Source organism: Pelodiscus sinensis, chromosome 8 (assembly GCF_049634645.1).
Source record: "Pelodiscus sinensis isolate JC-2024 chromosome 8, ASM4963464v1, whole genome shotgun sequence".
In the NCBI taxonomy this organism is placed as follows: Eukaryota; Metazoa; Chordata; order Testudines; family Trionychidae; genus Pelodiscus; species Pelodiscus sinensis.
In genome coordinates, this window is record NC_134718.1 from 27960417 (window position 1) to 27987533 (window position 27117).

At 43.0% G+C, this 27117-nt stretch overlaps 1 protein-coding gene and 1 long non-coding RNA gene across 9 annotated transcripts in view; one reads left to right on the forward strand and one right to left on the reverse strand.

The window, feature by feature from the left end:
• Window positions 1-27117, forward strand: part of MYPN (myopalladin) — a 163563-nt gene that overhangs the window by 66119 nt on the left and 70327 nt on the right. For all 8 annotated transcript variants that reach the window (XM_075934920.1, XM_014574681.3, XM_006125268.4 and 5 more), the window contains 3 exons: window positions 5315-5490; window positions 8432-8483; window positions 18440-18551. In XM_075934920.1, the coding sequence (XP_075791035.1) occupies window positions 8476-8483; window positions 18440-18551 (120 nt within the window). In that variant the 5' untranslated portion in view covers window positions 5315-5490; window positions 8432-8475. The remainder of the gene's footprint in view (window positions 1-5314; window positions 5491-8431; window positions 8484-18439; window positions 18552-27117) is intronic.
• LOC142830392 (uncharacterized) lies at window positions 20866-26882 on the reverse strand. Its single transcript, XR_012905590.1, has 3 exons — window positions 26783-26882; window positions 23575-23623; window positions 20866-21003 (listed from the first exon to the last, which is right to left on the reverse strand). It is a non-coding gene; the product is annotated as an uncharacterized LOC142830392 (long non-coding RNA).

Consider the following 27117-nt stretch of genomic DNA (forward strand, 5'->3'; position numbering starts at 1 on the left):
CCTCTCTAGCCATAGCAGTTTGGGGTAAGAAGTGCCTCTTCATGACCTCCCCCAGATGGGGCAGGTCCAGGTTCGCCCACCCTCTGTGCTCCCCAGGAATGCAGCAATCCATGCACTTTCCTCTTGCTCCCTGTCAAATCTCATATGAGGGGGAACTCCTCCCCACACACACACTCTACTTGTCCCTTGGCACTGGACCACCTGGTCCCTGCCTAGAAGGTTGGAATCTCAGAGCTGGGGCAGCCCTAGATGGTGGAGGTATGACCCCAGCCAGCCCCTTTCGTTTGCCTGGTGATTCTGTCTCTTTTCTGTATGGTTTTATGAGAAGCAATCCTATTCCAGACACATCCCATTTTCCTAGCACAACCAAACTTTTACTTTGCTTTAAATTATGATAAGAAGAAGCTGTTTACCAATGTTGGTGGTCCTAGCTCTTACTCTTTAGGAGGAGTCCTTGAACAAGCAGACGGATGGAAAGACAGAACCAAACTCACTGAAGTATATAGCAGATAAAGCATTTTTGTTCTTTTTTTCTCTATAAGGCCGTGTCTAAACTACACCCCTCTGTCGGCAAAGGGATGTAAATTAGACATATCAAAAGTGACAATGAAGCAGGGATTTAAATATCCTACATTTCATTTGCATAATGGCAGCCACCGCTTTTTTTCGAAATGAGGAGTTTTCAAATCAGATATCTGAAAAGGCAACACACAGAAACCCATTGGAGAACACGTTAACCGGCCTGAGCACTCATTTATGGATCTCAAAGTCACAGTGTTGTATCAGGCCAATTCCATAAGCCAAATACACAGGGAAGGATTGGAACTTAACTTCATTTACAAGTTTGATTCCTATCAGAGAGGAATGATTAAAAATATTGGCTGGCTCACACACTACCTTCCACATCCTAAGGATTTAACCAACCAACCAACCAACCAGAGGGTACTTATAGCGGTGCAAATTGTTCTTATCAGCCTCTTGTAATTTGAATAATCCAATTCACTATTTTTTGCATGAGATCGTCAGTGCTTTTCCGGAAATTCAAGTGGCCAGTGTAGACAGCTGGCAAGTTTTTCTGGAAATTCAAGCGGCCAGTGTAGACAGCTGGCAAGTTTTTCCGCAAATGCAGATGATTTTGCAGAAAAATTTGCCAGTCTAGACACAGCCTCTAAGTTTGCTGGAAGAAGTAGAACTTAAAATACTTATTATGTAATGAGATAATACTACATAATATTATTCCTTGTAAATCCTAAAGGTGTAATGTGAGATCAGGGTATATTTCCTGCATTATTTTGAATTAGCACATTTAGGGTGCATCTACACAGCAGGACTTACCTTGAAATAAGCTATACAAATTGAACTACATCAATTGCGTAGCTTATTTCAAAATAGCTTGAAATTGGGAGCATTTACACAGCATTTATTTCAAAATAGAGCACTCTTCCCCCAACTTCCCTTACTCCTCATATAATGAGGGTTATAGGAGTTGGAGTAAGAAGTCCTCCAGCTTGACAGTATTTCAACATTATTTCAAAATAATTGCCTGCTGTGTAGACACGGACTAAATTATTTCAAAATAACAGGAGTTATTAGACTTTGATAGAGTGGTGCTATAGTTAGCCAACCTCTGAGCTCTGACCCTGCCTACAAAACCTAGGTTTGGCAGTCACCTATTTGGAATTGTTCAAAGGGGTAGGTGAGTTAATCTGTTACTGGAAAAACTTAAAAAAAACAATGAATAGTCTAGTAGCACCTTAAAGACTAACAAAACATGTCGATGGTATCATGAGCTTTTGTGAGTACAACCCATTTCTTCAGATGACTGGAGTCTTGAAAGTCCAGATCCAAGAATAAATAAGGAAAGGTAGGTGGGGGGGGGGGGGGGGGGGAGGAAAAGGAAAAAATAGAAAAAATAGAAATTGGTATAAACATTAACCTTATGCATTTAATAATCAAGTACTGTAGTCACAAACATGCAGCAACACATGACAGTGTAAGGAGTCACATTCGATTATATATCAGTCCTTTTCTTTCCTTTGTTCCAAGCTGAACACCACATTTTACAGGGATGACATTTAAGGGACAGTTCTATATCAAGGACTTTATAGCAGGCAAGTATAGATAAGTCTGAACTCTGTGAGTAGACCTAGTTGTGCATGAAAGGCATGTGAGACACAATGTATGTCATCTTACCTGCTGCCTCTTGGACTTTCATAACTGCATTGATCTTTAAAAAAAGTTGTTAAACATCTGTACCGGAAACATGATACTTGTAACAGAGTGGGCATTCACCTCCTGTGAGCAACCCCCATTCAGCCGAGTACAGGTTTCTGCACTGACGCAGTCTTAAAAGACTTGCAGCTACTCAGCCCTCTGGCCGGGTCACACAGTCTCATGTGCATTCACATCCCTCCTTTTGGGGTACACATCTAACAGAAGCCCATCCCAGTACTCTCTGCAGACTGTCTCTGAGTCCGATCCAGTCTCAATCTGCTTCCACTCAGTCTCATTCCCCCTCTATAAGAGAGTGGTGCCTCCAGGGCTTCTCCTCCTGGAGACAGTGTCCTGGCCAGCTCCCCACTCTGAGCTGTCCCTACTTCTGCCAGCCATCCAGCTCTTTTAACCTTCTTCCTTCAGCTCTGGGCTGCAACTGAACTGCCTTTGATCCTGTAGCTTCTCTTATAGTCCTCCCTGACTCCTGATTGACCGGTTACTCTAGAGCAGTGGTTCCCAAACTTTTCGGCATCACGCCCCCTTTTTGATTTTTGAGAAACCTTTTTGCCTCTCCACCTCTTCTTTACCATCATACAACCCCCCTTTTAACAAAAAATTCAATTTGTAATTTAAAATAAAAAATAAACACAAAAACTTTGTGTAAAATTTTTTATTTAAAATTAAAAATAAGCACAAATAGTTTTTCTTGGCACAAAAATTTAATAAAAATGTAATTTAACACAAGAAATAGCAGAAACAAAACAAATGTAATGTGAAGGATGATGCATTTTCTTCACGAGTTGGAAAATCCTAGGTTTGAAAGATGAAAGTGTGCAACGCAAATCGTTTTCAACATCCAGTCGATTTCTTTGTTTAGTTTTTAATGTGACTAAATTTGAAAAGCTTAGGTGCAAGCTCTGGGAGGGATCTGGATGCAGGAGGAGGTAGAGAAGGGGCTGCTGGCTCAGGGAGGGGGCTCCAGGCTGGAGAGTATTGGGGTCAAGTGAAGAGTTGGGGTGTTGAGAAAACCACAGGCTTGTGGATGTGAGGGTGCAGGAGTTCAGGTTGGGCTGTATGAGGGGCTCAGGGCAGGGGGGTTGGGAGTATGACGGGCTCAGGACACAGATTTGCAGTGTGTGGTTGGTGCAGTAGTGTTGTGGCAGAAGACTGGGGATGTGAGAGGTCAGGACAGGGGGTTCTAGTGTATGATAGGCTCAAGTTTGGGGTCTGGAGTATGTGCAGAAGTGTTATGATGCTGCGGCCAGCTGAGGGCTTGGCCCCAATTGGGGGCTTGTTGGCCATACTTCATTTTTAAATGAAATATGTCCAACACAAACATTTCAGCATTGTCTTTATTTATGAAGCGATGGGGAACCTTTTTGAGTCAGGGGTCACTGACCCACAGAAAAATCAGTCAGGGACCACACAAGTGAGATGCAAAAAAAAAAAAAAAAAACCCACACACAACCCACCTCCAAGCCCCCCCAAGTCTCACTAATGTGGCCCCAGCTGAGACACCTCCCTCCCCTGGTACCCCATCCCCATGGGGGGATAGTAGGTAGGACTGAGGTTCAAGGCCTCAGCCCAGATAAACACTTCTGAGGTTCCTGGGTTAGTGGAATTTGTGGGCCCCTCTACAGTCTGAGGTGGGGCCAAAAAAGAGGGAACCAGTGTGCGGGACAGGGGATTCAATGTGCCAGTGAGTGGAATAGGGATGGGGTGCAGAATCTGGGTGGAAAATAGGAGCAAGCTGGGGGTAGGTGTCTGGCAGGGAGGGAGGGAGCAGGAGCAGCATGCTGGTGGGTGTTTGGCCCTGAGGCAGGGGCTGGGTGATGGTGGTGTCTGAGCAGGGTGCTGGATGGGGTCTGGCCAGGGGGCAGAAGCAGGGTACAGGTGGGGCCCTTGGCAAGGGGCAGGGTACTGGTGGAGTCTGGGACAGGGGGCAAGGTGCTGGTGGGGCCCTAGGCAAGTGGGAGTCTGGCCAGGGAATAGGTTGCTGGTGGGGCGCTGGGCAGGGTACTCCTGAAGGTCTGGGCAGGGGGGCAGGGTACTCGTGTGGGTCTGGGCAGGGGGAGGGGACAGGGACCGCTTGGCTGGTACCCTGTGGTTCCACAGCTGTGCGCCAGGTCTGGGTCTCAGGAAGCATGTGCACTGCTTCCCCCCTGTGCAGGCAGGAAGCAGGGAGAAGGAAGTCCCTGGTGGCATGACAAACCGGGCATTTCAGGAAATGCATCAGCTGTTTGGGGGAGGGGAAGCAGCACACGTGCTTCCTGAGATTCCAGCTTTGGCATGCAGCTGCGGGACATCCCCCCCCCCCCCACACACACACACACACACTACAGGAAGCTGGCACTACCTCCATTTTCACAGGAAGTAACGCCAGTGCGGGCTCTTTCTTGGGTTGAGAGGGAATGACAGGAATGGGGGCTGGGTTGTCTTGCACCCCTCTTGGAGTTTCTTCATGCTCCTCCAGGGGGCAGGCCTCTTTAGCCTCCTGGAGGACCTCTCTAAGGCCTTAGGGCCTAGCCCTTTTACAATACCACATACGAAAACAGGAAGAGCAACAATCTTTTCTATAGTACAGTCAATCTTTCCAATCCTCAGAAAGGTATACTATTTGAATGAAAGATACTTATATAAACAAGCTTGTGGAATGGACGTTTGAATGATCAAAAGATGCTTGAAAGTGGCATAAATTTGAGTAGATTTTTTGTATATGTCCAAAAAGTTGATGTATATTTGTACATATGTTATTGAAGTAAATCTAATGTAATTCATATGACAATGAGAAACAGAAGCTGAATTGAATTCTTTTTTCTCTTCTCCTATCATGTTAGCAGAGAGATCCCCATCTGGAAAAATACCTCATTGTTATATGCAATAAACTAACATGTTAATAGGTATAAGTGCTGTACAGTCTGTGGCTCTTTTATTTGCTGTAATTGTGTTCTAAAGACAACCAACTGTTTATCTTTTTGACTGTCAGTTTAATTTGCCTAAGGTATCTATCTGCAACAGGCAATGAGCCATCTGTTTTGTTGTTAAAGTGCTTTTTAATTGTTGAGTTTTTGTTATGATAAACTGTAATCTTGCCTTGAAGGTGGTACTGTGAAGGAAAGGAGCTTGAAAACTCACCAGATATACACATTATCCAGTCAGGAGATCTACACTCTTTGATTATAGTTGAAGCTTTTGAAGAGGATACAGGACGTTATTCTTGCTTTGCTTCAAACATCTATGGGACAGACTCAACTTCTGCAGAGATATACATAGAAGGTAACATTATAAATCTTTGCATAATGAAACTGATAATACACCTTTAAAAATAGAACAATGTATTGTTGAAACTCTCTAGTCCAGCACTCTCTGGTACAGCAACATCCGTGGTCCAGCATGATTTTAGTTAACTGGGTGTTGGTTTATCATGGGTGTGGCCAAGTTTCCCATAGTCCCATAAAGTTTGTTTACAGCCACCAGTACTGGCTCTCAATGGTCTGTGCTGTTACTAAGCCCTAATTTATCCCTAAATGTCTTCTAGGAGCCCAATAAGCAGTGGATGCTTTCATAATGCTATTAAACAATACTGACCTCCTGTGGTTTGGCAAATTCTCTGGCTCAGCACTGGTCAGGTCCCAAGGTTGCTAAATTTACAGATCTGCTGAAGAGCTGATCAAGAGAAATCCAGCAGTTCTAGTCTATTAATGCATTTTTTTCTTTTTCTCTTTGATAATTCTTTTATATAGTTAATCTTACTACTCTTTATATACATTTTTACTAAGCCTTGAATTTAATATCCATTTACAATTTTTTAAAACAAAAAATTCTTAAGCAGCTCCCATTTAGCAAAAAACGGATTATGTCTATCATCGCTAGAGTTTCATACTGGGCCCATTATCATAATAGCTGGAGTGCCTCCCAGATTTTAAAAGAAATTCATAAGATCTTGGTTTGTCTCTCTCTTTTCAGCCTCCAAAAAGAGTTTTTTTGTTTGTTAGAATGTGTGTTTACTGTGAATTATATGACCTAACTTAATTTGGCACTATATCCTTCTTAACTGGTCAGTAACTGTTGGCACCAAAAACTAACAACTGGCTAAATACTGGCTGAAACACTACTATCAACAATAAAGAAATGTCAGCACTGTGTAACTCTTGTATTGTAGTTCATGTGGGGCAAATCTAGTATATATTTGATTGGTTGTTGGTTGGTTGGTATGTTTGTGCAAAATAAAGTCATATCTCTGGATTACCTACAGATACCAAATTTTTCTTAAACAATCCTGTCAGTTAAATTAGCTGAATGCATTACATTTTATGCTCGGTGAAAAGTTTAAATAATTATTTTTGTTTTTCATCAGAATAAAGTCATGACTATTATGATTAGCGTTCATAAAAATATTTGCTAACAAAATTAAAATCAGGTCACCTACTCAACTGTCATTTTAGTGAAAAAAAATATTACTAATACAAATCAAAAAATAATTCAATGTAGTTACAGAAATAGTAATGGAAGCTTTATGAGTTTCAAATTAAAATTCACTATGTATGGTAATTATTCAATAAAATGAATAATGTTTGAAGTTGAAATCCTACAAATTTAAAACTTTTTTGACTTCCCTTTAATAAAAAATTCTGTTACATTTATTTAATTTCTTGAACTTTCCTATACGTGTAATCTATGCAAAATTACTTTGTTCAGTCGACACTGGGCCTGACTTTCTAGTTACCTTCTATTTCAGACATTTATACTTTTGCATGGTTTCAGTCTTGTCAGCCACATTTTGGAGAAAAATATGAAATCAAAATAAAATTGTGCAAAATTATGAATATGCAGTTTAATATTTGTGGTTGTTAGCTAAGGGAAAGAACAGTGAAGCCTCCAGTCAATCAGACAGCATCTCTGTATCAGACTTTGGTCAGATAAAGGTGTCACCCCTTGAGAGCTACATCTTTGTGTAAATAGAATGAGGGTCACTTAACTAGAGCTGTTTCATTGATAATGGGAGTGAAGAGGAATCTCTTTGTTTGCATCTGTAAACTTCATTGGTTTTCGATTCACGCCCAAAGTAAGAAAGCACTCTTATAAACTTGGTTTATTTTAAGTGACTCATCCAAACTTTTTACTCAGCTCAATCCTAAGGGTCAAAGGCAAAGCGTAAACCTTGTTACCCCAGCTTCATTTGTGATTTCAGTCTTATAAAGGTAATAGAATAACATTATTTTATCTTTTCAGTAATTTTCATTTGAATTGTATCTTTTCACAGGTATATTCTCTTATTCTTATGTAAAGGAAAGTTTTCAGTTATTTATCTAATTCCAATAAACTGTCAGCATGGCTTATTGATGATCTAACAAGTCTAATAAGTAATCCTATCATGACATTATTTTATTATTAGTCAGCTTTCATGGGTTGTTCTTAAGCAACATCTAATGCCATGCAACCTTCAGATACTATTTTTTTATTTAAATTGTTTATGGGTTTCACGCAAATGACCATAAAAGACAAATTTAAGCATCCAGACAATTTTCTCCTGACTTAAGAACAAGCTAATAGGAAATCATTACATTTTAAAAAATTGATCTGGAATGGGAATATTGATTTTAATATGTTTTGGTATCTGTGCAAAAGATGGATTTTCCTTGTATCTATTTTATTCCAAAATTCAATATTTAAATTGTAAGTGTGTTTATGGGATGGAAATATGTGTCTTTTACTTGATTTGGCAATGTAATATTTACAACCTAGCAAAACCTGCTGTAGTTCCATTTTTTATGTATTTTGTACATGCTATTGTGTTTAGGTCCAAATTGTAATATCTGTACTCTTGCTAATGAGTATCTTATACCATGACTACCTCCATTAAACTCAGACTGTTTGTACTACTCAATATACAGTTATCACAAGCCATGTCTTAGTGATATTCTATCTATCTGTAATTTTCCAGTGAAGGAACAAATTATGGAACGTGGTGAATATCTAGAACACTCACTTAAATCAATGTGAGTTGTAGGTACTCACAGGTACTTACTACCTCTCCACATTAGGGCCACAATCTGCTTATATAAAAGACAATTGAAATCGGATAGGAGATGTCTCTAGGTGGAGACATTCATTACTAGGCACTTCAAAATTAAAAAACAGATTCTGAACACAGGTCAGAGTCACATTGTCTTAGATAAAGTCGGACTCCACATGAAATGTTTTTGCTTTTCCATAGGTGCCTCTTCTTCTGAATCTGAAGGTGAAATCAGCACAGAAGAAATGGATCAGTAAGTGTTGCTTGGCTTATATTCCTAAAGTTTTACCTTGAAAGGCCAAAAGCAGGTGTGAGGTTAAGTTTTAAAAATACTTGTAATCACTAAAGTATAAAATGGGAGAATTTGTGGTTGTTTAAGTGATCAGTTTACCACCTATGGTGGTAGGTGCACAGATGACTGCATGCTTGACAAGAAACTAGCCCCCACCTTCCAGGGACCTCCACAGTTTGAAGAGGCTTCCAAAGCTAGCTCCTCTGGACTCTGAAGCATGAAATAAAATAAAAAAATCTCTTGCTCTGTATCAGCATCTTCAAAAATAATACTCACCAAGATTAACTACTGTAGAGAACTATTTAACCATAAGTTTAAAAGATCTCCCTTTTTCAGGGAGGGCTAGGCTGGCTCTGTGGACCTATCCACAGAAAATTGTTGGGTAAGCAACCACAAATTCTCCAATTCTCTCAAGGCTAGGTTCATGGAACCTCAGGGTATGATTTTCCTAACAGTGACAGAATTCCTAACAGTGACAAAATATTGTCACAGAGAAAAGATTCCCCATGGAATCACCTCAGCATGTAAGACCTACCTATCAACATCTGCATCAGCTGAATACTGAGTATATTTTGTAAAACACTGTATATGTATATAGGGATAATCACATTGGGTATGTCTACACTACCCCGCTAGTTCGAACTAGCGGGGTAGTGTAGACATACCCATTGTAACTTTACAAATTGCATGATAAGAAATCTCCCTTTCTCATCTCATGATGCCATCCCCACGCATACTAGGTGAACTCTGATGATCATTGGAGGTTTAAATTGTTTTGCTCTATATATATGCCTTAGAAATGCACAAGCATATCCACTTTGTGATTGATGGTTCTGAAACCTTAGCTCTCCTTCTCCTTTTTTTTTCTGAAATAAAACCAATAAGGCTGTTTTTCTTATGCAGTTCTTTTCAGAGAAAAGTTTAAAACTCACCTCAGTCAGATAATGACACAGCTTCTTCTTTGAATGACAAGTATGTTCACAGAAAGACGGCAATAAGATCTCTTGTGCTCAATGAAAACTCAAATCTACTTTTGGAATAAATGTGAGATCCATTCTCAAAACCACCTTATCTTTCTGAAACTTGCAGAAGAGGAGTCAACTGACATAGTTACCTACTCTATTATACTTCTTGTCAAAGTGATAATGATCAAAAAGGTAATTTTGATAGTCAAACCGATTTCTTGGGTGCAAAGAGCACCTGCATTAAGGCATTGAGCAGCACAATGTTCAAAGCCCAAGACAAAGCTCCATGCGCCATAGGGAGATGCAATAACTGAACTAGTATAATAAAACACTGACCTTGTTGAAGCTGACTCTTTCAGAAATTTACTATATGTCTATGCCATTGCAACATTTGGATCAGTGACTGAGTTGCTTGAGTGGGCCCCTCCTTCGATGGGATTCTGACTCGAATGTTCTTCAGTACAGTATTCGTGTATCCTCTTCTGCCTGAGAAGTTCCATTATAAAGCATTGCTTTATAATGAGCTAACATTATGACTGAAATGTGTTTCAGATTAATCTGGGGAGCCAGTAAACTTGTTCCTCAAAGACAAAGGGCTCCAACTGATGTCTTGAGCCAGGTGTCATCAAAGTTGATTAACAATTACTGGTCAAGTAGCTGTTCTTTGTCAATGAAGGGAGGGCAGGAATACACTGAGCTGCATTTTAACAAACAACATGGTACCTCTTTTACCACACGACTCCATCCTCACATTGGGAAAGAACTTTATCTAGGGATAACTCCAGGAAAATGCAGGGACTCTGCTGAACTAGTGAGACATTATGTTAGAGTTGAAATTTGTATTGCAGGAAGATTTGTCTCTCCACTCTCAGGCTTAGCTTTAGTCCATTTGCTTTTGAAGTAGTACTGCCTTCTGTACTTAAGCCATGTCTTTACTACGGGGAAGATTGGTGACTTCCCGATCAATCTCCTGGAGTTCAATTTAGCAGGTCAGCAGCCAGTACTCCTGACCTGGCGGGGTGCTCTGTTTCCCACCACCACTGAGAAGCTAAGCACAGCAGGCCAGGAGAGAGTGGCGGGGCAGGGCAGAGCAGAGCAGGCTGTCAGGCTGCTCTGGCTCCACTGCTTTGGTGAGTGCAGAGAAGGTGACCCCTGCTGCCGCCACACCAGGTCCCCATAATCTCCTGGATCCCTCCCATCCATAGGATGATTGGGGCAGCTGCTGCAGAGCCCTCAAAAGCACAGGGCTTCATGCGTCCGCTCTGAACTATCCCGGGGACAGGATGGTTCTGGCAGGGTCATAATGAGAGATGCTGTCTGGCCACCACATTAGAGGCTCTAGTACAGTGGTCCCCAACACGGTGCCCACGGGGGCATTTGTGTGCACCTGCCAAGTGCTCGGGGCTGGCCCCGCCCCGGGCGCATGGCACATGGGGAGCACCGGCCCCGGGCGCGCAGTGATTTGGCTGCCCGCGCCCCGGGTGCGCGGTGCATGGAGAGCACTGGTCCTGGGCATGCGGCAAATTGGCCACCCTGCCCCCAGGCACATAGCTATGGGGGGCACCTGCTCTGGGCACGTGGCTCTGGAGGGCGCTGGCCCCAGGCTTGCGGCGAATGGGCGCCCGTGGCCACGTGGCGCATGGGGTTGCTAGCCCCAGGCACGTGGCTCATGAGGGTGTGGTGTATGCGCAGCCCTTCCCCCGGGCACGCAGGTGTCCCCGCCCTCTGGTGCCCGGCAGCTCCAAATGGTTGGGGACCACTGCTCTAGTATGTGCTGAAAACATCAAGGCATTCCTGGTTGCATCAGCTCTCAACACTGAAAACACTGAGACTTTTTCTAACTCCAAACCTAAATGCAATGATTTCTTAGCTTTGACTGATAATTTGGCAGCCAGACTCTCCCCCCCCCCCTCCCAAAAAAGCAAACACTGCTCTTACAAAACATATTGTTACAACATAATGCCATTCAGAGGAATATGGAATCTCAAATGACTCAGGTTGCTTAGTTCATGAGTCTTCATCAAATTTTGGAATTGACACTAAGCTAGATCTGAGCAAGTAATTGATTTTTCAGTTTGGTCACTGACCCAAACTTTTTTTTTAAGTTTCTGTTCTGAGTGTTTTTAAACCCCTTGTTAGTCTCTAAGCTGCCACAGGACTACTTGTTGTTTTTAAAGTTACAGACTAACACAGTTACCCCTCTGAGCCCTGGTCTACACTAGGGAGTTATTTCAAGATAACCCTCCTTATTTCAAAATTATAAGCAGAGCATCACCCTCCTCCTCCTTTCCTCAGGGAATAACACTAATTTCAAAATTGTTATTTCAAAATAGCATTTGTGTAGATGATCCAGTGCTGCTAATTCAAAAGAATTGGCCTTCAGAGGCCTCTGGAGTTCTTCAGTTCTGATTGCTTTGGCCACACCTGCCAGCTCCACTGTTTCCCTTCTCCTGCAGAACTTAATACTCCACTCGGCAGCTTTGCCGGCACCATTCGAGACAGCAGCATCTCAGGAGCCAACCCGGCCTCAGAGCCTCCCATGGCTGCCAGCACTCCTGCTGCTCCTTTGGCTGCCACTGGCCAGGGATACAGGAGAGCTCTGGCCTGGAATTGATGCAGCGATCCTGGACCTCACTGAGGTTGGGGAGGAGGGAAAGGAGACCCACCTCCAGGATCTCCGCACCAGAAAGCAGAATGTGGATATGTACAGCCAGATCACCACCAGCCTAGCCTATAAAGGCCGCAACCAGATCCTGGACCAAGTCCAGATGAAAGTCAAGGAGCTCTGTCAGCCGTACCACAAGGCCAAGGAGCAAAGCAGACACTCTGGGATGGTACCACACATGTCCTGCATTTCAAGTAGCTGGATGCAATCCTGGGATAGAGGGTGATCACCCCCTCCCCTCCCGGCATCAGCCTCCAGGAGGGCGGTGTTGCCAACAAGGAACAGGAGAAGGAGGCAGCGGCCAGCAGGCAACTATTCCTACCAGCCAGGACCTGATCCTCACCCTGGAGCCAGTCCCCCTCTCCCAGGATGTCTCCCAGGCCTTGGACGAACCCAGGAAAGGCACTCCAGGTAAGTTGTATAACTTTTCCTATACACACCAGCGACCAGTGATAGAAGTTCTCTCTATGGATGCTGCCAATGCCGGATGCAGCATGTGTGGGACAAGAAGGAAGCCAAGCCACCCTGACCTCCTGTCCTGCCCACAGGCTCCTGACCTGGCCCGCACCTTACCATGCCTGATTGTCCTTGGGCCATAGGGTTAGCCATCTTCTCCTGGGATGTCTGTGCCTCTGTAGAAAAGTGCCCACTATCTAGGCAACATATGGGCTTGCTCAGAGCACATTGCCATCATCTGAACCAAGACTTTCAGTCACCTCAGAGATTAGGTCTAGGCTTCATACACAGTGTCTCCTGGGATGACTGCCCTTGTAACTTTTCTTCAAAGCTGGACCAGCCATGAGCTTACTGCATCCACTACCTCCCATGCCATCTTCCTGACTTTGTGGGATCTGCAGGCAGAAGAGAACCTGTGAGGACCTGTTATGGGAGTAGATGTTCTGCCTGCCTGCAGTCCCTCATCCAGGGACTCAAGGAGGAGTGCCAGGAGCTGGCTACTGACTGGAAGCAGAGGAAGGCTGCCTGGGACCAGCTTGTGCACCAGCACCATCACCTTGGTGATGCAGCATGTGACCTCGTGCATAGAGCAGGTCACCAGTCTCCTCCCCGCCCTCCTTTTCGCTTCTCCTCCTAGTTCCCCCAGGGGATGCTGGGGCCCCAGAACATGCAGTGGTGGGACCTCTCAGGCAGCTAAAGCCTCCCAACCACATGGAGGCAGGCACCTCTCCCAGCCCCATCCCTGAGCATCTCCTCCCCTTTTACCTCTTCCCCATTCCAGGTTCTTTCCCCAGCCCCTCCCCTGTTGTACATCCCCCCAATAAACAGTCCTATTTTTTCACAAAAGGCTTTTTTATTTGATTTGCAGGGAGCAGGGGGAAGATGAGAAGGGAGGGCAGAAGAAGGGAGGGATGGGGGGAAGGCACCCAGAGGGAATGTAGGGGCCACTTGTGGAGAGGCACAGGAGAGAATCTCACAGCTGACTTTGGACAAAACTCTCCATCAAGGCCTCCCTAATGAGCACAGCCCTTTGATTTGCTCTCCTGATGGTGCTGGTATCTGGCTGCTTGTGTGCCCTGGCTGGCTGTTCAGCCTCTGCCCCCACACTGGCAGAAAAATCTGCTCGTTCTCACAGAGGTTGTGGAGCATGCAGCAGGCCACCACCATGAAGGGGATGTTGCACTCGCTGAGGTCCAAGTGGGTAAGGAGGCTCCAGAACCTCTCCTTTAAGTGACCAAATACACACACTGCCACCATGTGGCACCTTTTCAGCCTGGCATTGAAGTACTCCTTGGTGTGGTCCAGGCTGCTCATATAGAGCTTCATGATCCAGGGGAGCAAGGGATAGGCTGCATTGCCCAGGAGGATGGACATGTCCAACTCTGATGGTGCGGTCGGGGAGAAAAATGCCGATGTGCATCCTTCAGAAGAGGCAGCAGTTCTAGAAGATGCAGGCGTCGTGCGCCTTTCCCGACCATCCAATGTTAATGTTGGTGAAGTGTCCCTTGTGATCCACAGAAGCACCCTGGAGAAGTACCCCTTCCTGTTTATGTAGTCTGAGGTGTGGGGAGGGAGGAAGGATGGAGATGTGAGTGCCATCTATGCCCCCCCTTGCAGTTAGGGAAACCCATAGTGGCAAAACTGTCAATGATGATGTCTACGTTCCCCAGGGTGATGACCCTCTGTAGCAGCACATGGTTGATGGCCTTGGCTACCTGCAGGAACATGGCCCTGACTGTGGATTTCCTCATGCCAAACTGGTTCCTGACAGAGTGGAAGCAGTCCGGCATGGTGGCATGGAGAGCTTCCAAAGTGCGATGGGGATGTCCTTCTCCACTCGCAGAGCTCCAGGAAGGTGGCCTTCCGCATGCAGAAGTTCTGCAGCTGCTGCTGGTCATCCCATCACTGCAGGATGAGGCGGGGTCCCAGCAGTCCAAATTGTCCTCTCGCCACCAGAAGCAGCATTCCATGATGTCCAAGAGATTGAGGGGCATTTGCAGCAGCAGGAGTGCCAGGACCTGGGTGATCAGGGCCTGCAGTCTGGACTAGTCCTCATTCTGCTGGAGCAGCACGCAGGCTCCAGCCCCATGCTTTGAGTGCTTCAAGGACAACCAGAGCACACTGCGTCCATATTGTGACCCACAAGGAGGAGAGGCGTGTGAGATGCAGCCATAAAGAAAGCACGTGTCGCAGCTTGCCTGATCAAGCAGCCAGAGGAAATCTCCGCCCTACTGATGCCTTCCCCAGACTGCTTCTGGGGGCTCTAATTCTGAGGCAGGCTTCAATCTGTGTGGACATGCTATTTTGAAATAATTCTGACTAATTTTGATGCTTCCCTGTAGTGGGTATATGCTATTTTGATTTTGTTAAAGCCAGAGTTATGTCGATTTTACTTATTTTGAAATAATTTCCTAGTGTAGACATGCCCTCACCAAGAATCCTTTTTTCTGTTATTCTTGTTTCTTTTAATAATCCTTATCAGAATATGTTGGTTCAAATAAAAAATTCAAAACATTTTGTTTAAAAAAATGTTCAAATAAAACAGTGAAACATTTTTTAAAAAAACCATTTGATTTGGCTGAAATCATTAACTGAATTTGACCAAGCAACTGCATTTTTTTGGCAAATAAAACTGTTTGTCTGGAAAAATTTGCCTAGCTCTGTCAAAAGCCTACATGAAATCAGGAGAGTTCCACCAGTCTTCACATTTCATAATGAAAGTTTTGCACTACCCTAGCAATGGCTTTTCTAAAGGTTTCATTCATAACAATTCTTATTTCACAAGATTATTTGAGATGGACAGCATTATCAGGATGAGCTACATCATGCCTCCAGGCCTGTCCACTATTATCTTGATCTAAAGAAATGAGAAAACATCACCTGTTTGTTGTCTCCAGTTTGCTCACTTCAATTAAATTTTGAAGCCGTGTACTTCAATCCTGTATTGCTTGATAAAGAGAATGCTATTCTAAGGCTACGTCTACACTGCTAAATTTGCAGCAGTGTTTTTTCAAACTCTGAGACTGGCTTCTCTGGGAAGGCTTTGATACATTCCATAGGAGGCACATGTACAGCCCAAAGAAAATTAAAAAGTAAATGGTTCTAATCATTTTGGGTGCATCTACACTGAACTGTTATTTAGAGATAACTAGCATTATTTCAAAATAATAATGTGAGTGTCTACACAGCCATTCTGTTACTTTGAAATAATTTCAAAATAACGGATGGTTATTCTGAAATCTGTAAACTTCATTCTATAATGAATAACACCTATTCCAAAATAACAATTTCAAAATAAGGCATGTGTAGACACTCCACCGCTGCTATTTTGAAATAGAATCAGAACCATAGAGATGGAAAAGACCTCAGAAGGTCATCAAGTCTAGGCAGGACCAATCCCAACTAAATCAACCCAGCCAGGGCTTTGTCAAGCCAAGACTTAAACACCTCTAGGGATGGAGACACCACTACTTCCCTAGGTAACCCATTCCAGTGCTTCACCACTCTCTTAGTGAAATAGTTTTTCCTAATATCCAACCTGGACCTCTTCCACCACAACTTGAGACCATTGCTCCTTGTTCTGCCATCTGTCACTACTGAGAACAGCCTCTCTCCATCCTCTTTGGAACCTCCCTTCAGGAAGTTGAAGGCTGCTATCAAATCCCCCCTCACTCTTCGCTTCTGCAGACTAAACAGACCCAACTCCCTCAGCCTCTCCTCATAGGTCATATGCTCCAGCCCCCTAATCATTTTGGTTGCCCTCTGCTGGACCCTCTCCAATGTGTCTACATCCGTTTTGTAGTGGGGGGTCCAGAACTGGACACAATACTCCAGATGTGGCCTCACCAAAGCCAAATAAAGGGGAATAATGACATCTCTGGACCTGCTGGCAATGCTCCTCTTAATGCAACCTAATATGCCATTAGTCTCCTTGGCTACAAGGGCACACTGTTGACTCATATATCCAGCTTCTCATCCACTCTAACCCCCAGGTGCTTTTCTGCAGAACTACTACTTAGCTGGTTGGTCCCCAGCCTGTAACAATGGTTGGGATTCTTCCGTCCTTGTTGAACCTCATCAGATTTCTTGTGGCCCAATCCTCCAATTTGTCTAAGTCACTCTGGAACCTATCTACCTCTCACCCTAGCTTAGTGTCATTTGCAAACTTGCTGAGGGTGCAATCCATCCCCACATCCAAGTAAGTAATAAAGATATTGAACAAAACTGGTCTTAGAACCGAACCTTGGGGCACTCCGCTAGAAACCGACCACCATCCTGACATCGAGCCATTGATCACTACCCGCTGGGCTCGGCCTTCTAGCCAGCTTTCTATCCATCTTACCGTCCATTTATCCAATCCACATTCCCTTAACTTGCTGGCAAGAATATTGTGGGAGACCATATCAAAAGCCTTGCTAAAGTCAAGATATGTAACATCCACTGACTTTCCCATGTCCACAGAGCCAGTTACCTCATCATAGATGCTAATCAGATTGGTCTTGTGAATCCATGCTGACTATTCCTAATCACTTTCCTCTCTTCCAAATGCCTCAAAATAGATTCCTTAATGATCCCTTCCATGATTTTTCCAGAAACCAAGGTAAGACTGACCGGCCTATAGTTCCCTGGATCATCCTTCTTCCCTTTTTTGAAGATGGGTGCCACATTTGCCTTTTTCCAGTCATCCGGGATCTCTCCCGATCACCACGATTTTTCAAAGATAATGGCCAAAGGCTCCTCAATGACATTTGCCAACTCCCTCAGTACCCTTGGATGCATTAAGTCCGGACCCATGGATTTGTGTATGTTTAGCTTTTCTAAATAATTCCTAACCTGTTCTTTACCCACCAAGGGCTGTCTATCTTCATTCCATCTTGTGTCACTTAGTGTATTAGTCCGGGAGCCGACCTTGTCCGTGAATACAGAGGCAAAGAAAGCATTGAGTACTTCAGCTTTCCCTACATCATCTGTCACTAGGAAATAGCCCCTCACCAGGGCCATTCTAAGTTATTCCTCCCTAGTACCTCCTGGGGATCCAAATCGAGATAGCACGTCTATATTAGGGAAACCTGCCTCGGTCTAATTTTGAGGCTTCCCTGCAATGTAGACATGCTATTTTGAAATAAGCTATTCTGGAATAGCTTATTTCAAAATAGCCAAGTAGTGTAGATGTACCCTTTTACTTTGCACTAGAAATAAACAGAACCAACTATCATATTCAGGATGCTAGTTGAATTATAAGTGGACATGACATAGCAGGAATGAAAAATCAAAAAATACATCTGTAAAATGTGCAACCAAAATTAATAATATTTTCATTAAAGTGAAAATATTCCTGCCACTCTTCTTTAAGAACTGGATTTTTATCATAGTGAACAATACACACAGAGTCAGATCCTCATATGTGCCTAAAGAGCACTGAGTACAATTGAGGAAGGAGCAGTATGCACCCCTTGTTTCTAAAGTTGACTCTGTGCTGGTGCAATGCCCCAGTATATCTTGGAACAGTTATAGACACAAAACTAGTTAATCCACGCTGCTTTTTATAATATACAGTTAAATTAAATCAGCTGCCTGAGTAGTATATGACAAACTTGTTCAGCAAAAGTATTAGTTCCACATATATATTTCCACATGAAACTGCTTTTATCATATTGATTCAGATGAGATCTAAAGCTAATCAAAGACTGAAAATTTTTATGGTATTGTTATACTGTGCACTATATGGGAGAAGAGTTAATGAGCAAGAATATCTATGCAATATTGTCCTCTAATCATAAAAGCACACTGCTTGATTTTGGAAAAAAATTGTGCATTTAAATATTTCACAGAATCCAGAAACCAGTTGATGTCTCTCTGCATTTAGCATCTCCCGCTAATTCTACAGCCATTCATCAAGAGACACCAAACGTGCCGTCTACTGTGTCTCAGCCTGTTTATCAGGTACTGGTGACAATATTTTGTATAATCTATTTAAGCAAAATCTGTCTCTCAAATATGTTTCTTATGTAGCTTAATGTTTACATATGATATGCCTGTCTGATAAACTTGTATCTCTGAATATCATGATGATACATGCTTGCATGCACACATAAGTCTCATAACTGCTAGCTAACCATATCACACGTGGCTGAGAGAATATAGCCTCTTGATCTCAAAGCATAGGCAGAGCCCAAGCCCAAATGCCTACACAGCTTTTTAAGCTCCGTAGCACAAGCCAGAGTTTGGAGTCCTAGGCTTTGAGATTGGCTGCAAGGGTTTTAAGCAGTCTAGCCATACCCTGAAACAAAAGACAGAACTATGTAGCACTTTAAAGACTAACAAGATGGTTTATTAGGTGATGAGCTTTCATGGGCCAGACCCACTTCTTCAGATCCATATGTGGAAGAAAATCGGCACAACCATATATACCAAAGTGATACAACCAAAAAAATGAACATATGTCCATACTCTGAGTCAGGCTGCGTCTAGACTGACATGATTTTGCACAAATACTGTACTTTTAACAGAAAAGTTTTTCCTTTAAAACTATTTGCGCAAGAGAGCATCTATACTGGCATGTGCCTTTGCACAAAAGATTTGCTTTTGCACAAAAGCATCAGTGCCAGTGTAGATGCTCTCTTGCACAAGAAATGAACTTGGCTGTCTACACTGGCCCTCTTGTGCAAGAATACTTGCACAAGAGGGCTTATTCCTGAGCGGGAGTGTCGGAGTGTTTGCGCAAGAACCACTGATTTTGTACAGTACAAAGTCAGTGTTCTTGCGCAAATACTCGCAGCCAGTATAGACAGGCAGCAAGATTTTGCGCAAAAGCAGCTGCACCCTGCACCCTAGCCAGATGCACTCTCAGTGAGCAAAAGGAGCAGTTTTGCCATCTCATCCAGTAGAGGGAACCCATGTACACTAGCAGGTCAGAAATTCCATGTAGTAATAGTTATGTAGGGCAGTTCATTAGTGTCTTCACATTGCAGACTGATTTGTTCACATTCAGTGGTAGTGACAGACATATATAATGTAGCCTAACACAGTTTTCTTTTTTCCTGATAGGACTCATTGAAATTAATTTTAATTCAGGGAAACTTCCATGATTTGTGTTAAAATGATCTCTATAATGTGTTTAATATTCCTGTTTAGAGGTTTTTGGTTGATCTTAGCTTATAATTCTCCACTCTGAAGGAAAGCAGAATATTTGCTTTTAAGAGTAAACTATTTTCCTCTGTAAAGGAAACCACTAGCCATATTGTTTAATTGAAAAGTTGTGAGCAGATATGACTACATTCTTGATGAATAATCTCCTTAAATTGTTATGTTTAAGACTGTTTGCTAACTCTTTGCCAAGAGTGTAAATGAGTTATTTGACCTGACTTTGCTGTGCAGAGGGTTAGTGATATATTGTAATGTACCTATGTAATATTTCATAGCTTTTCTAAATACACTGGAGTTCTTCATTTGTTCAAGAACTCCTCCTAAATGGAAAGAGTTAGGACCACCACATTTGGGATGCAGCTTCTGGTTATCATAACTTAAAGCAAGGTAAGGGTTTGGTTGTGCCAGGAAAATGGGATGTGACTGGAATAGGATTGCTTCTCATAAAATCATGCAGAAAAGAAACAGAATCACCAGGCAGGTGAAAGGGGCTAGCTAGGGACACACTCCCATGCCTCCCATGACCCAGGCACCCTTTAGTGAGATAAAAGAGATGAACCTCCATCCTGCAATTCCTATGGGGACATTGTTGGTGATTCCCCTTCATCAGGGAACAAGGAGAAAGTTTGCTGCAATCCTCACTCTGGGTGGGGAGCGGAGGAGGGCAGATGAACCTGGACCTGCACCCCTCCCGTGCTGTGCCCTCTGGAGCTGCAGCAGCCCTGGAGAGGTGCTTCTTACCTAGTCCCAAGTTGCTGCAGTGAGAGAGGACTGGGTTAGTCCTCTCTCCCGGGGGCAGCTTGCAAACTGAACTCCTCATCCCCAGCCCCACCCCAGAGCAATGATTCAAATGAAACACAAATTTTCCATTTTATTATCCAAAAAACGAGTTAAGGACCCGAGCAATGACTGAAAAATCTTCTAATTAGGCTATAATTAAATTAACCTGTTTAAAGTTTAAAGTTATTCTGGATGTACACCACTGTAACTGAGACCTGAATTCCTTCCAGGAAGTAGTAGCAATAGAACAAGTTAAAGATCAGCATTTAAATGGACATCTTAGGCACATTAGGAAGGAGAAAATGAATAACAGCAAAAGATTTAAACACCGTGTTATGTACCAGTCCTCCTTTGTTAAACTCTGTACACCTTCATAATCTTCTCCATTTTCTCCACAGATGAGGCATACTCTCAAAGTTCTGTCTGTCAGTTCTGACTGATAAGGGAACAGGTCTTTCATTCTGTGACACTATGAAGTACAGAGAAGAGGTTGTTAGGGTATTCAAACTAGTTTTTACTCACCATCTTTTCCAGGAAAACAATTTCTTACAGTTATTTTTCCTGTGGACTTCATGCACTTAATCATCAAATAGAATACAAGAAGTGGAGGAGACCTTGAAAGGTCTTCAAGTATAGTCTCCTGCACTCATCGCAGGACCACCTAGATCGGGATGGAGAATCTAAGGCCCAGGGCCAGATGCTGTCCCTGGTTTACCTGGATCCAGCACCTGGGACTCAGGGCTCCTTCCCACCCAGCACTGGGGAGCCAATGCTGTCACTCCAGCCTCCACTGCCTTCCACTTGATTGATTTTTCTGTGGGTCAGCATCCCCTGACCAAAAAAGGTTCTCCACCCCAATTGAGGTCGTCCGTGACAGATATTTATCTAACCTGCTCTTAAATATCTCCAATGATGAAGAATCCACAATCTCCGTAAACAATTTATTCCAGTTCTTAACCAATCTGACAGAAAGGTTTCCCAAATGTCCAACCTAAGCCTCCCATGCTGCAATTTAAGTCCACTGCTTCTTGCCCTATCATCAGTTTAATGAGAATAATGTTTTTCCCTCCTACTTGTAACACCCTTTTAGGTACTTGAAAGCTGCTGTTATGTCACCTCTCAATCTTCTATTTCTGACTAAACACTGGCTACATCTAAACTGGCATGATTTTCTGCAACTGCTTTTAACGGAAAAGTTTTTCCATTAAAAGCATTTGCGGAAAAGAGCATCTAGATTGGCAATCTAGACGCGGTTTTGCGTAAGAAAGCCCTGATAGCCATTTTCACAATTGGGGCTTTTTTGTGCAAAACAATACCACGTTGTCTACACTGGCTCTCTTGCGCAAAAGAATTTGTGCAAGAGGGCTTTTGCCCGAACGGGAGCAGCATAGCATTTCCGCAAGAACACTGACAATCTTACATGAGATCGTCAGTGTTCTTGCAGAAATTCAAGCAGCCAGTATAGACAGCTAGCAAGTTTTTCCGCAAAAACAGCTGCTTTTGCAGAAAAACTTGCCAGTCTAGACACAGCCACCCAGTTTTTTCAATCTTCCCTCATAAGTCATGTTTTCTATAATAATAATAAATTAATTCATTCTGACACTCTCCCATTTGTCCACATTTTTCCTGGACACAATACTCTAGTTGAGGCCTAATCACAGGAGAGTAGACCAGAGAAATACTTCTCATGTCTTGCTTACAACACTCCTATTAATACAAAATGCAAAATGATGTTTGAAGGTTTTTGTTTTGCAACAGTGTTACTCTATAGGGTATATCTACACTATAGCACTAATTTGAACTAAGTTCAAATTAATTAATTCAAACTAAGCTAATTCGAATTAGTGCATCTAAACCTAAAAACTAATTTGAATTAGCATTTTGCTAATTTGAACTAGCATGTCCATATTGGGTGGACCATGAACCGAACTTAAGGCTGGCTGGAATCAGTGCCGGCAGGGCATCAGGTTAGGACTTAGTGTGGAGCTGCTGCCTCAGGCTAGCTGAGGGCTGTGCTTAAAGGGACCCAACCCTCACCCCGGACAGACAGGTCTCAGGGTTCCCCGCTTGCTTGTTTAACTCGATGAGGAACAGCAAAGCAGTCCTGTCTTGGAGTGCCCTGAGTGCCCGCACTTGGCACATCACAGCACTTGACCATCAGCCTGGCTGCACTTGCCGCAGGCTTCCATCCGGGGGGAGGGCCTAATAGGGGGCTGTCAGGATCCAGGAGGCCCTGCAGGAGAGCTTCCATCCCAAGGAGCCTGCAGAGCCACCCCAGTCGTCCCCATGCAGAAACTGTACTTCCACGGTTGCACACAATTTACGTCAGCAAATCTGAAAATGTGACTCTATGGGTGCATCTACACAGCAGGGCTTAACTAAAAATAAGCTATGCAAATTGAACTGTGTCAGTTGCATAGCTTATTTTGAAATATCTTATTTCGAAATTCAGAGCATCTACACAGCACTTATTTCAAAATAGAGCACTCTTCCTCTGACTTCCCTCACTCCTTGTACAATTAAGGTTACAGGAGTCCGAGTAAGGAGTCCTTCAGTTTGACAATATTTCAAAATTATGTCAACATAACTGCCTGCTATGTAGATTATTTTGAAATAACGTTGCTGTGTAGACATACCCTTAATGTTATCAAAATAAAATTAGCTTTGCTTTCTGTAAGTCATTTTCACCTCAAAGGTCCATCATAGTTACTAGCATGTCTCACTTACAAAAATGGAAAGTTTTATAAATCTACATAAGGAGAAGTAGCAAGTCACTGTAAAACAATTTGCCCATCTTTTGCCAGATTTATAAAAGTATTTGCCCTGCACTACCACCTGCCCTTAGCGTGAGGCTGTCTTGTCAGATCCTTAATTCCACCACTCTCTGGCAATACTTCTACCTGTACAGATTAGCAGTAGGGCACACATTAACCCCTAGATTCTTAAAGCCTCACTCAGGACTGTTCAGCCCTTTATCCACTGAACACTCGCAAAACTTACAGATTCTCTATTCCCAAAGGAGTAGTAAACATCAGCTTACCAGATGTGACTCAAGATCACCACTCTGCTTAACACATCTCATTTACAATCTGTGTGTAGTGAAAACAAGGTTACATTTATCAAAGAACAAAGATTCAAAATGTAATAAGTAAAAATACTGGAAACAAGTGTTACATAGAAAACAAAATCATAACATACTCTCTAGAGCCTAAACTCAACTCATAAGACATCCCTTAATCCCACATAGTGTGGCTTACCCCAATCCTTTCCCCAGTGTTTTCAACCAGGATGGTTGAGATCTACTTTTCATAAGATCAAGCATAATGTCAGCTTCTCTTCCCAGACTGAAGGATGGCCAGTGTTCCTCCATACCTTCAGTTATATCCCTAAAAGTTCATTGTCTTTACTCATAAAAGAAAACAACCCTGCGGAATTTTTTTTCTTCAGCACTCACAATCTATTCATTAGCATTTGAATTGATATGCATATAGACTTCCATTGTAAAATACACACTACACACAATGGTCAGCCAGGGAGCTCTCCCATCTCCTGCCTGCAGAGATCTGACTCATTGCAAGTTACCTCTGTGTAACCTGGCTTTAATTACAAGATCTTATGAACATAATTTTTAGTGTGTATATATATATATATATAAAATTCATTACACATTAACCGCACATATATTTCACAGTAAGTATGACGACAAATGATTTCTGTAGAATCTTGACATGACCACATTTTGTGAACCCAGGGGATACCAGTAACCCTATGTAACTGCCACCTGGCGGATTTGAACCTGGGACCTCTGAAGCCAAGTATAGGAGCCTCCAACCTCTGAGCTAAAAGTGAGTGGGCTCTCAGCCCATGCTGTAGAGGTCTCTTAATCTTAACTGTTGCTGTGGTCTAGGTACCATTTGAATTGTTCAGGAACCACACTAGGGCTATGTCTACACTCGTGGTTTCTTGCGTGAGTAATATGCAAGTGAGGCTAAAATCCTCTTGCGCAATGCCGTTATACCTATTACTTTTCAGGAAGAACAGCATTGCGCAAGAAACAACCTCTTGCACAAGAAGGGGCAGTGTAGATGCTCCTTCTTGCACAAGAGCCTCTTCTGAAAAACATGGTGGCTCATTAGATATGCAAATGAGGCTCAGCAATATTCCACGCGTAGCCTCATTTGCACATTACTCATGCAAGAAGTCGTGAGTGTAGACATAGCCTAGGTGTGTGGATTACACCTACATACTGCTGTGCCATCTCTGTCAGGGTGCATCTACACTGCAAGGCTTAATTAAAAATAAGTTATGCAAATTGAGCTTCATGAATTGCGTATCTTATTTCAAAATAGGTTATTGCAAAATAGGGAGCATTACACAGCACTTACTTCAAAATAGAGCACTCTTCCTCTGACTTCCCTTACTCCTCGTACAATGAGGGCTACAGGAGTTGGAGTAAGAAGTCCTCCAGTTTGACAGTATTTTGACACTATTTCAAAATAACTGCCTGCTGTGTAGACGCAGACTAAGTTATTTTAGAACAGCACTAGCTGTTTCAAAATAGCGTTGCAGTGTAGATGTACCCTTAGTGGCCATCAATGGATCTTGTGAGTTCTGACTGTACTACCCTAGTGAACCTGATATACTTATCAACCCTCCATCTTTGACTATGTTTGAAATTTGAAAGCCTCTTTTTTCTAGTGAAACTAAAATTTAATTACATTGATTTTTTGGCTGTTTCTGCTCCTCCAGAAAGGAACTGTATATCAAGCCCTGGTTAGCAAGTTATGTAACAGAGTAAAAAATTTTTGCCAGCAGCAGGATACTTCCATTTTGATAACATTCACCCAGCTGAGTAAGGTGAGTGGAAAAGTATTCCACCTCTGTACATTTGTTTGCTTTGCTAGGTGATTGTCACACACATGTCATTTAAGAAGAAGCTACCTCTTGGGAAGCCTCCATGGATTAGCATTACTGCAGTACCCATAGAAGATAGAATTCCTGTAATGAAGAATTCAGTCCTCTTTTCTAGACTTAGCATTGTAAAACAGCTCTTTTGAAAGGATTTAATGCTATACAAACAATAGCATATCCAGGAGAATCACTACAGCTATCAGTCTTGGATTACTACAACTATCAGTCTTTCAGAGCAGTTTCTGTTCTCCTGGTTAAGTATCCTAGTCCTGATATTCAAACCCACTGTTTCACATACCTCATGTCAGGTAATGCCATGAAGGAACTCATGACTGTAAGGACAGGCTTTAACGAAAATTCCATACAGAAATGCTACAACTGTAGCTGTCTTCTAGTCATATGCACACAGATTAGTTTCCTTATTCATCCTCCAAACTCTTCCCTTCTGCAACTTGTGCTCTCCCTTGCAAGTTTTATGCAGTTTGTTACATCCATTAAGGCCTGGTCCATACTACAGTAGGAGGTCAAATTAAGATCACAATTCCAGCTATGTGAGTTACATAGCTGGAGCTTACAAATCTTAAATTGCGTTTTCATGACGTTCACACAGTGTGAGGCCAACGGGAGCAAACACTTCTGTCAGCTTCCCTTACTCCTCACAAAAGGAGGAGTACTAGATGCTGGCTGGAACTGCACTCAGCATTCGATTTACAGGACTATATTAGACCCACTAAATCAAATGCCAAAAGATCGACCTCTGGAGTGTCGATCAACCTTATAGATGTGGCCTCAATCTACTTTGTGACATTCCAGTAACACAAAGCACACTTCATGTAAAGCACATCAACAAAAACCTGGTCACACAATTCGGCCTGCCAAGGATTTCCTTTGCATGCTGCTATAACCTGTGTAGCCACCTCCCTTTGTAGTACAATTTTAATGAAGAAAACCAAATATTTTTTTACATTTCTTCAGTACAGAATTCCTTAATGATTTTTCATTTTATAGTACATTGACAAGAAATTCAGGCAAACACTTTCCAAATTTGTCTTGTTCTTCGCTTAGTTTAAGCAATAAAAGAACCTGTATATTTATTTTAGAAAATATGGAGGCTTTCTGCCTAACATAGTCCTTCAGCAAGGTGGACTGTAGATCACACCTTGATCAAGCAATGATTTATTTAATTTTGCTTCTTCTTAATGACTGTTAGGGTGCATACTCCCCACCGTGCCTCTGTTACCCACCAACTGTCTTCATCTAGCCCATTTCAGGGCAAGCTGCAGTCTACACGGGCCATTCGTCACCAGCACTGGGTATATCTCTGCTGCCCTGCTTACCTGAGCTGCGTTGCTACCACCCTCCAAGCCCCAGGCCTAGCCCCAGGCCCTACAGCCAGGGAGCCCCTTCCTGGCCGCCCCCATACTGTTCACCCGCCTAGGAGCCTCCTGCTTCCTCCCCAGCCAGCTCTTCACTTCTCTCTCTCTCTCTCTCCTGAAGGCAACTGTTCTTCTTTATATAGCCCCCAGCTGGGCTCTCATTAGCCCTAACGGCCTCAGCTGAGTCTTTGCTTTCAGCCCCTGCTCAGGGCCTGAGTTTTGCCCTTAAAGGGCCAGTGCAGGGCAGGCGCCCTGTCACACAGACACAAGAACATGGGTTGTTCAATATGTAAAAC